We start from the raw sequence: 11252 nt of genomic DNA, 5'->3' as shown, positions 1-11252 counted from the left end.
CTACCACAAGACTCCCACAGCTCCTCCCTGTTGCGCATTTGCCCGGACCCCCAGCCACCCGAGGCTGTGAGCCTCAGTTTGTGAGGGGTGAGGGTCTGACCCAGATCCAGTCCCTGTGGGCCTGATGACCATGGGGCAGTTGAGCCCAAACTGCTCAGGGCCACACCTCCTGGCAGAGTCTCCAGACAGGGCAGTGGGGAGGGAGGTGGGGAGCCTGAGCTGCCTCCCTGTGGAAAGGATCATAGACAATCGTGCCCTTTCTTCTCTTGCTTTAAGCACTCACTGCCTGTAATCAAGCAGCAGTTACTGTGCAGATCAAATAAGCAGTGAGCCCCCAAGATGGGATTTCAACCTGGGTGGGAAGTGTGAGCAGGTCCTGACTCTCTGGAAATGTAGCTGTAATCCACCACATTGGAGAGCCACCTCCCCACTGCCTCACCTTCCCTGCACTTTTCTGTCCCCACATTCCGCCTCCTAGCTCCATCCTAGGAGTCGGCAACTGCAGCAGCAACCCAGGTATCTTGACTTCCCACCACTTTTCCCAGCCTTCACCTCATATTGTCCTTGACACACCAAAAAGAGATAAATACCTCCCTTGGGGTAAAGCTACACCAGTTGGTGTCCCCAAGACTCCAAGAAGGGAAGCTCTTTCTGGAGGAGGCTAAGGGTCTGGCTATATGAAGCCAGCCAATCGCAAAATGCTCTCCCAGCTAATGCTTCCAATGAAGCTGCTCTCCAGGGACCTGATGATAGAAAAAGTAAACATCAAGTTTTCTAAGTAATCAGCTTAGGTGGCAGGAAGTTTCAATGGGCTGTTACTTAACACTTAGCTACAAGTGTGTTGCAGTTTTTTAACTGAGGAGAATTGTTAGAGGTAATGGTCTTACTTGAAAGGGTCTTCTGGGATGACATGGACAGGGGACATTTGGGTTTCCTCATGTATTTTGTGTGATGACCATACAGCCTTCAACTCTCTCCTGAGTGTAATATACATGGAGAAGCTGAAAAAAGACACTGACGTTGTTCACACGGACAGTGACTTTAGGTCTTACATAAAATCTTTATTCTGCCTTACCTTAGCAGTGTGATCCCAGGCCAGACTTTTCCCTCTCTGGTCCTCAGAGCATCCTGGCAGCCAAACCAAGGCTGTCTCTTGTGCTAACTCACACGCAGCAAGACTCCATTCCCTTAGCAACCTCCTAGACAAGGTGACCCAGGGAAGGATTGTCACTGCTCAGAGGACACATCCCATACCCCTCACATTTGGGAATGCAACAGCAGGGGAGTGAGGGGCATTAGAAGAAAGGCAATTGTTAGGAGGAGGAATGAAAGAGTCTGACGCTTTTCATTCCTTTTCCTCTGTTAATTTGGCCTGTTTTCCAAACATGGGTCAAACAATCTCCCTCCCAGAAGCAGTAGCAGCAGAAGGAAATGTTATTAAAAATGGGTCCGTTAGTGGGCCTGGTGTGTGGATGAAGTCTTTGGGAGTCTTGGCTGCTAAATAAAGACTTTATTGTTGTCATTCCTCCTTTCCCAAGCTCCCTCCCTCCTCCCTTCTCCCCTCCCTCCCTCCCTTCTCCCCTCCCTTCCTCACTCCTCCCCACCCTCCTTACAATTTGCCTGGCCCTCCCCCAACCTAACCTCCCCACCCCAATAGGATCCGTGGAAGAAAAGCCAGGCAAACACAGGCAGGCACACACCACTGGGAGATCAGAGCTTCTAGCTGGCTCTCTGCTGCCACAGCTCCACCAAAGGGTGGGGGGAAACGAAGGGAGCCTTGCCGACTGAACCCAGAGCTGAGAGGAGAGGCAGGTGGTGCAGGTAAGTCCAGTCTGGAGATGGGGAGGAAGGCTCCTGCCTCCAGCCAGTTTCTTCCTGCTCTATCCAAGCTAGTTTATTGATCTAGTCTGTATCCTCTCCTTCCTTCCTTCCTTCCTCCCTCCCTCCCTCCCTCCCTTCCTTCCATCCTTCTTTCCTTCCTTCCACAAAATTTTTCTCCTTTCGAAGGAGCTCAAATTAGTCTTCCTCATTTCTTCTCCACCCTCTTCCTTCTCTGCATCATTCTGTACCCTCGTATTTGCTTGTTGCAAAAGCTAAACTTTCTTGGTACAGATGTTTGTTGTAGCGCAGAGTTATGCTGCACACAGTATTTCTACAGATCAAGTTCCCTTAGAAACCCTACTCTAGAACCCATTTCTCTGCACCTTTCACGTTTTGTCACACACTGTCACAGGCACACACACGTGTCACACAGAGGCTGCACTCTCACTCCACAGGCACAGCCACAAATACACACACAATATGAAGGCATCCTGTCCATTCACCTCCACTCTTCTGCATATGACATGCAGGGCTAGAGCACATAGTGATGAGACACAGGCAGGGACACACACAGGCACACGCATACACACTGCATCTTGTCTCTTGCCCTCTCACATGCCTCCCCAACTGTAAGAGGAAAGAGAAAGTGTGCTTCCCCACTGAGATGGCAGAGCCAAAAGAAATCATGTGTCCTGAGTCCAGGCGGAGTAGAAAGGGGATGAACAACTGCAGGAGCCGGAAGGATTTCTTCATTCTTTAGAATTTAATTGAGTGGGAGAGAGAAAAGCAGGTTTCCAACCTGCACAGTGTCTTCCTAGTAGCTCTGACTTTGGAGGTACTAATTCCCAGCTCTGGGGGCAATGCATTTCTTTTTTCTGCAGGCAGCTAGAAAAGATTTCTCTTTAAAACCACTTCAAAATTATCCCACATTGGTAAGGGGTCCCTGTGGGAGAGGAAAAAAGACAGTAGTTCCTTAATCCATCAGGGAGGGGAAAACTGAAGTGGCCAACTGAATGGGGCTTGTTTCCGAATAGGGTGGTCCCTCTCCATCTCCCCAACTCATTCCTCTTTGACGACACAGAGTGCTATCCCAAGGCAGGCAGGGCATGGGCTAGAGCAGGGTCTCCAAATGTGGTTGATCTTCCAAATGCCCTGAGTGCAGGGGAGCGGGAGAGGGGTGCTTACTAAAAATATAGATGTCTGGACCCCTTGCTCCAGACCCACTGGATCAAGACCCAGGAATCTATTGCTGTCTTAGGACTTGAGGGTCAGCTAGGGCTTGAGAACCTGAACCAGGGGCCTGAAGGAGACCTGTGTGGAATTGAAGAGCCCAGGATTCTGGCAGTTAGCTGCGCAGAAGGGCTGTGTGGCTTCCTGGACAAGGATTGTCTGATGGAGGAGCTCCAGAGTGTCCCAAGTGAGCCACCCTCTTTTGCGGAGTAGAAACAAGCACCTGAGGGAACAGGGAAGACCTCCTGTGAGCTCTCACCCTCCCTTCTCATTGTAAGCACTGACAGGTATGTTGTGGGGGAACATTCCAGAAAGAAAGTTCCCCCAAGATAGCTCCAAAGAGTTTATGTTTCCTCTTACCTGCTAATCTGCCTGCCCTGGGCCCCCAGGGGCATGCGTGGGGCTCCCCTCCATTCCTTCTAGATCCCCCCCCATCCGTCCCCTGCCCAACAGCTGTCTGTTCTGAAGGGCTCACACAGAGGATGGGCTGAACACTCCCCCTTCGCCTTCCTGGGGGAGGGGGCGGCAGCCCTATTTATTGGGCCTGTGGGAGAAGCTGGAAGGGGCAGAAAAGCTAGGTGCAAAAGGTTGGGATGGGAAGTCATGGGTCACAGTGGGACTCCACAGCCTGCTGAGGACAGGAGAGTGCACCGTCCCTGGTCAGCATCCCCTCACCTGCTTCAGAAATGCTAGGGGTGGGGGTTACTGAATTGGAGGGACAGAGTAAACGTTCCCCGAATGGCCAGGGGCATCTGTGTTCTCTCTAATTTGTTGGTTCTGAGACCCAAGTGTGGTCTCACAGGCCCCAAAGAGGAGGAAATTGCTCTGTGTAGGAGAGTTGGGAGAAATCCATGTGCCCACCTGCAAAGATCAGCCTTTCGGTGGAGGGCAGGGCTGTCCTCTGGCCAAGCTGGAGGGAAAGAGACCCCATTACTCTGAAATAATGTCAATAAAAGCTTAACATTCACTGAGCACTCACTTTTCACACATTTCCTCACTTAACCTTCAAAATTATCTGATAAGAAGGTGTTAGTATGCCCATTTTACAGATAAGGAAACTGAAGCTTAGTAGAGGTAAGAGATTTCTCAAGAGTACCCAGCTAAACAGCTGAAGAGTTGCAGGGTTGAGACCCACATCTACAAGCACCCAGTGCCTCAGACAGATTCTCGTATGTTTTATTCAGGGCTTGGAGATGTTAGGGGATGGAGGCAGAGAGAAGGGTACGGTGAGGTGACAGGCTGTCAGAGGACTAGAGCCATTCTCACGCTTGTTTCTTCCCCAGGCCCTTGGAATGGAAAACTTGCTCTTCTGGACTAGTGGCCTGAGGCCAAAAAAACACTGTGTTTACACTTTGCCTGGTGGTAGACACTGGGGAGACAGATTGTCTCTCCATAATAGTGTTATATTGATTTTTAGCACTTTCTGATCTGTAGCATATTTTAAAGTTGCTTATCACACTTACTTCTGAAAACAACTGGATGAGGAAGATAGGGATAGGGAAGACTTCGTTATCTCCATTTTACAGATAAGAAAACTGAGGCGAGAACAGGGTCACGTCACTAGGTCGAGGTAGACGGGCTGTGACCCCACGTCCCCTGTCTAATATGCACCATGATGCGCTCCCTGCCTCTGCCCCAATCAGGCTCACCCTTACTCTGATTTCACTCCCCAGGAAAGGGACAGTGCATCAGTGATGTGCTGAATTTATCATGCCTCCATGTCAACCCTTTCCTTACCTCAGGACCCCACAAGCCCTACTTGGAGGCCTTGGAAGAGTCTCAGGCAGCCTGGCTGGGCCTGCCTCACTCCTCTGCTAACAGCTGATCAGAGACCACATGATTCACCTAGCTTCCAACTCTCTTCTGGACTTCAGGAAGAGATAAAGGGAACAGGATGGCTTTCAGAAGTCTGAGTTTAGGACAGAAGGAAGGGAACAAAGAAAGAGGGTCATCCCAATGTCCATGGGTGTGTCCAGGGGCAACCCCATCCTCCATGGTAGGGTCACTGGCTGTGTTAAACCATGGAGGCTCAGGGGTGACAAACTAGATGGGAATCTGACAAGAAAGAAGAACACCAGGAAGTAGCGTGGAGTCATCCTTCTCTGACCCGGGGAGACACACCTAACCTCACTCCCAGCCCAGCCCCAATCCTAGACTCTCTCCATACAAAGCCATTTACCCGTAAACTTGCCCTAATGACTTGGCAAACCCATGTGGACCTCAACCCTGCCCCCAGTCCTGAGGCTAAACATTGCAAGGATCCTGGGAGTTTGAACCTTAAATGAATGAATTTATGAGCTAAGCAGGGACAGGGCTATCTCACTTTAAAAATCAGTCTCTCGGACTTCCCTGGTGGTCCAGAGGTTGAGACCCTGTGATCCCACATGCCACACAGCACGGCCTAAAAAAAATAAATAAATAGGTCAGAGTCTCTCTAGAGAATATGCCCTTTTATAAACAAATAAATGAATAAACGAAACTACTGCCATCTGTAGAGATTTTATGCTCTACAACATGCCTTAATGTGTGTGATCCTCACACAGTTGAGGAGCCTGGGGCCTGAGGAAGAGGGTCAGAGCCAGGATTCAAGCCCAAATCTCTAATACTTGGAGCTGAAATTTGAATTTAAAACTCTCTTAGAAAATGTTCTTAGGGCTTCCCTGGTGGCACAGTGGTTAAGAATCCACCTGCCAGAGCAGGGGACATGGGTTCGAGCCCTGATCCGGGAAGATCCCACATGCCGCGGAGCAACTAAGTCCGTGAGCCACAACTACTGAGCCCGCGTGCCTAGAGCCCATGCTCCGCAACAAGAGAGGCCACCGCGATGAGAAGCCTGCGCACCGCAACGAAGAGCAGCCCCCGCTCACCACAACTAGAGAAAACCTGCGCGCAGCAACGAGGACCCAACGCAGCCAAAAGATAAATAAATAAATTTATTAAAAAGAAAAAAAGAAAATGTTCTTAAATGAGGGAGTGAATTTTGGGTCGGTCAAAGCAATTGCTTTCCCCCCACAAACGAGCAGCTTTTTGAGAACCGATGCTAGTGAACAGGCTGCAGGAGGTGAGTGGTTCTAGGTGGTCCACATGCGTTCATTGAGCAAGCAGTGAGCACAGCCTGGCAGAAAGCTGGGAGGCGTGCTTGCAAAGGCATACGAAATTTAAAACTCACACACACTTACGACCCAGCCTAAGGCACTGTTATGACTGGACAGAAGGTTCTGGAAGACATGAACATAAGAAGGTGTGACTCTGGGCTTTGTGAGGAAGACTGTGGCTCCCCTTGGAGTCCAAGGACCTCCAATCTGTCACAAATTCTGGTTTGGAGACTTAGACTCTGGGGGCTGCCCAGACTCCAGCAGGACAGGGCACTACCTGATAAGAAAAGCCTTAGAAGTGAGCACTATTTCCTAAAGAAGGAAGTGTGTGCGCATGCAAACACACACACACACACACACACACACAGAGAATGGTTCAGCCACAGGCTAAGAGAAGGGGAATTGAACAGATCCAGTTTCTCCACGGAACAGGCCCAGGAGCTTCTCTGTAGGAACCTGCTCTCAGCTCTGCGAGGGGATGTGGAAGTCCTGTGTTCATGTGGATGGAAGGAGTGGAGGGCAGGCCTGCCAGGTGGAGCTGTGACTAAACTGTGATTCTGTCACCCCTGACAATGAGGCCAAGTGCTGCCCAGGCCCTGAACCACCAAGAAACACCCCTAGGGCTTCTCACACCACGAGAGAACTCTTGCTTATTGTCAGGCTTCTGGGCGATCAGGAAATAAAAAACGCCAAAGCAAAAAAATTCAAGGTCACAAAACTTGGGGCTCTTAAAAATGTTTGATTTTCGTACACTAATGTTTTCACCACCTCTTTAAAATCTATGTGCGATATGGTTGTGCTATCTTCAAGAAAATTACAGGACTTGTAACATATTAATTCATGGTTCACCAGTTACAAGTGGTGTGGGGTCCGGCAACAAGACTCAAGTTTGGTTTTACAATGAATGTCTTTTCTTCTCAGTCCTTTTGGTGTGTCCCTAAGACTGTTACATCCTCAACTGGAGGTAAAGACAAGAATCTAACTGCAAGGTCCTTTGTGATGGGAGGCCCAGGGGACATGGTACTCCGGGACCCCTTGGAGAGGTCTGCCTGGGAAGAGACCACCTTAGAGGGAGGGGAAGAAGCAACAGAAGCTGCAGGGCAGAGTCTCCTCCCTCCTCCGTCCTCATCTGTCTTCCGCCTTCTTCCTCCCCTTCCTTCCCATACTCAGTATCCTCTATGAGGACTCACTCATGCACACAGACGACAGAGGAGCGTGCGTTTGCTTATGCGTGTGGTACAGGGAGAGGAGTGGTGTGTGTGTGTGAGAGTGTGCAGGCTGGGTGTCCAGGGGGTATGTGTGAAAGGTGTGGGGAGATGCCCTCTGCCCTTCCAGGGTGGGCTCTGTTCTCTTTCCTGTTTCTTGTCGCTTTCAGCTCCTCCCGAGCATCGGACTCAGGACTAAGGAGCTGGTGAGGGGCTTCTATCGTCTTCCCTTGAAGCCGGCACTGGGTCACACAAGGAAAGATGTGGGCTCCAAGGAAAGAGAGGGGAAGCCTGGAACAGAGGCTTCACAGGGTCCAGATGCAGCTGGGGACACACTCCAGCCCACTCTCTTGCAGGGCACCCCAAGGAACCTGCATCTCCAATGTGTCCCAGACCCCAGGAAGGAGAGGGACAGACCACCACAACTGTGAAGCAGCAGCAAGGAGGGCCATTGGAAGCAATGTGGAAACAGAGACCCCAGAGGGAGACCAGAGGGGCTGTCACAGGGATGATGGCCCTGGGAGGGGAACGTACAGGTAACCCAGCCAGGCCAGGGGAGCAAGTCTATGGGAGAAGCCAATTTCCATCTGCAGACTTGGGTCTACTGCAACTTCCCCAGCTTAATTCAACTCAGAGTACATGGCCCTGTCTGAGGTGTCATCAGGACCAAGGGGAAGGGCAACCCGAAAACATCCTTTAGCAACCTATTCCACTATGTCTCTGAGGCAGGAAGTTCTTCTTTATATCCTACCTCAATGCCACCAACTCCAATGGATATGGAAAGCAGCAATACCAGGTCAGAAGAAATGACCCCCACAGCCTTTTTTTTAATTGACGTATAGTTGAGGTACAATATTGTATAAGTTACAGGTGTACAACACAGTGATACACAACTTTTAAAGGTTACACTCCATTTATAGTTATTGTAAAATATTGGCTATATTCTGCGTGTTGTACAATATATCCTAATTTATTTTATACATAATAGTTTATACCTCTTAATCCCCTACCTCTGTATTGCCCCTTCCTGCTTCTCTCTCCCCACTAGTAACCACTAGTTTGTTCTATATACCTATGAGTCTGCTTCCTTTTTGTTATATTCACCAGTTTGTTGTATTCCCCATAGCTTTCAGTTCCTTCCTTGTTTATTTCCTCAGGGGCCTCCACATCTGGGGAGAAATTCTTGGTGTGTATCCTGCTGACAAAGACCAGCATTCCCTGAGCTGAGCGCTAGGGGTGAGGGGTGATCAAGGGCAGACACAAGGGTACCTGCAGCACTTCCTTCCCAAGAGCGCTGTGAGCCCGTGGAGACCTGGGGTTTTGTCCTGGGTCTGCTGTTACATAGCTTCCTGGCCTTCACAAGCTACTTCTTTCCTCCAGTACTCAATTTTTATAAATAGTCAAGTCTGGACTTGATTGGTGGATTTCAAAACATTTTTAGCAATGCAACTTTTTTTTCAAATGAATGCTTTGGCTAAACCTCAATATACATAACAGATTAAAAAAACACAGAGCTGCTCAGGTTGGCACAGGGGTGGGTTGGGGGTACCCCAGGGCCACCCCCTTGGTCTCCCTCTCTCAGGAGGACTCCACAGAAATGGGGGCACAGTTTGAAAACCACCGAGTTATGGGATCCATAAGGAGCCTGCAGATGTAACACCCCAGGACTCTATGGCTCACATATTCTAACATCCCTCCTATAAGGGGAGTATAGTGGAGGGATGATTTTCTCATGATGCAAATGGGGAGACCGAGGGCTAGAGAGGTTAAGGGTCTTCTCCAGGAAACCCTGGGACTCCTGATTCACAGCCCAATGTGCTTTCTACCAGGATGGCTCACACTCTCCACAGCAGGCTTAACACATTCAGTGGCTAGGCCTCTGGGAGAGGGATCCAGACCCTCCAGCCCTTGTTACTTTCTTACCTGCTGGATACAGGCAAACAAGGAGATGCTTCCACAGGTCCCTCCCACAGCTGCCCGTGGAGCCCATTCTGACCAACTCTAGCTGCAAAGACATGACCTCTCATTACTGAGGCCCAGCAGGCTGATGACTTCCTGTATTCCTCCCCACAGGGGCGTCACCTGGATCATGAGGTCATCCCTCTGCTGGCTCCTCCCACTTCTCCTCATCTTGGCCTCAGAGGCCCAAGGCCAGCCAACAAGACGACCAAGACCCAGACCAAGGCTCCAGCCCAGACTCAGGCCCACACCCCGCTTTCCTCAGCCCCATGAGCCATCGGAGCCTACAGACCTGCCTCCTCCCCTCCCACCAGGCCCTCCATCTGTCTTTCCTGACTGTCCCCGGGAGTGCTATTGCCCCCCTGATTTCCCATCTGCCCTCTACTGTGACAGCCGCAATCTTCGAAAGGTCCCTCTCATCCCATCCCGCATCCATTACCTCTATCTCCAGAACAACTTCATAACTGAGCTCCCAGTGGAGTCTTTCAAGAACGCCACGGGCCTGAGGTGGATCAACCTGGACAACAACCGAATTCGCAAGGTGGACCAGAAAGTGCTAGAGAAACTACCCAGCCTGGTGTTCCTCTACATGGAAAAGAACCACCTTGAAGAGGTGCCCTCGGCTCTGCCCCAGAACTTAGAGCAGCTGAGGCTAAGCCAGAACCATATCTCCAGAATCCCACCCGGCGTCTTCAGCAAGCTGGAGAAACTGCTGCTCCTGGATCTCCAACACAACAGGCTAAGTGACGGCGTCTTCAAGCCCGACACCTTCCAGGGCCTTAAAAACCTCATGCAGCTCAACCTGGCCCACAACACCTTGAGAAAGATGCCACCCAAGATCCCGGTGGCCATTCACCAGCTCTACCTGGACAGCAACAAAATCGAGACCATCCCCAGCGGATACTTCAAGGGCTTCCCCAACCTGGCCTTCATTCGCCTCAACTACAACAAGCTCTCAGACAGGGGCCTCCCCAAGAACTCCTTTAACATCTCCAACCTCCTCGTGCTCCACCTGTCGCACAACAAGATCAGCAATGTGCCCGCCATCAGCAACAAGCTGGAGCACCTGTACCTCAACAACAACAGCATCGAGAGTGAGTGGGGGCAGGGCTGGGGTGCAGCCACTGGGAGGGAAGCTGGAGTCTCTTCTGCCTCAACACTTTCTCATGAGCCTCATGGTGGGGGGTGCAAAAAGCACCCAATGGGGCCCTGGTCTTCTAACCTTGGTCTTTCCACTTACTATCTATGTGACCTTAAAAGGATATCTGACCTCTCTGGGAAGTTTCCTCATTTGTAAAATGAGAATGGCACAAAGTTGACATGAAGATTTAATAGTTTAATATGGATAAAGTGCCCAGAATACCATGCTCGGAGGGTAACAGCTTTTCTTCTTCCACCCCTTCCCATCAGCCCCAGCTCCTTTGCCCTCCAGATCTATAGGTAAGGTAGACATGGAATAGAGCCCTGGGCATTCTCCTAAAAGCAGAATGGTGACATTTAAATGTTGACTCTGAAATGTCCTGGGCCTGTCCACTGCAGAAACTGGCAGCTGTGAGGAAAGAGCCTTCTTCCCAAGCCTAAGCCTAGGTTTTAAAGAGTCTGTAAAAAGCATACACAGAGAGGCAACTATATACTCAGAGTATACAACTGGTAAAAATATGCAGCCAGAAGAACATGTCCGTATGCAGGTGCTTTCTGAATCTATATGGAAGGCTGGAAGATTTAGTCATATAAGATAGTACAGTTAAGGCAGAATTTGCCTAAGCTACATTTACAGGGTCCCGGGCTTGGGATAAAAAATTGCAGGCCAGAAAAGAGGCTCGAAGTCAGTTTCACTTCAATCAAAAATGTCAGGTCTGGGGCTCCCCTGGTGGCGCAGTGGTTGAGAGTCCGCCTGCCGATGCACGGGACACGGGTTCGTGCCCCAGTCCGGGAAGATCCC

At 50.3% G+C, this 11252-nt stretch overlaps 1 protein-coding gene across 1 annotated transcript in view; it reads left to right on the top strand.

Annotated features, from left to right (window-relative positions):
* The first annotated feature begins 1702 nt into the window (after nucleotides 1-1702).
* PRELP (proline and arginine rich end leucine rich repeat protein) overlaps nucleotides 1703-11252 on the top strand; it is a 12338-nt gene continuing 2788 nt past the window's right edge. The window contains exons 1-2 of the mRNA XM_007448991.1: nucleotides 1703-1821; nucleotides 9425-10404. Of these exons, the coding sequence (XP_007449053.1) occupies nucleotides 9441-10404 (964 nt within the window). The 5' untranslated portion in view covers nucleotides 1703-1821; nucleotides 9425-9440. The remainder of the gene's footprint in view (nucleotides 1822-9424; nucleotides 10405-11252) is intronic.

This window comes from Lipotes vexillifer, unplaced genomic scaffold (genome assembly GCF_000442215.2).
Source record: "Lipotes vexillifer unplaced genomic scaffold, Lipotes_vexillifer_v1.1 scaffold1608, whole genome shotgun sequence".
Taxonomy (NCBI): Eukaryota; Metazoa; Chordata; class Mammalia; order Artiodactyla; family Lipotidae; genus Lipotes; species Lipotes vexillifer.
The sequence above is the reverse complement of the archived record's forward strand: the minus strand, read 5'-3'. Positions and strand labels throughout refer to the sequence as shown.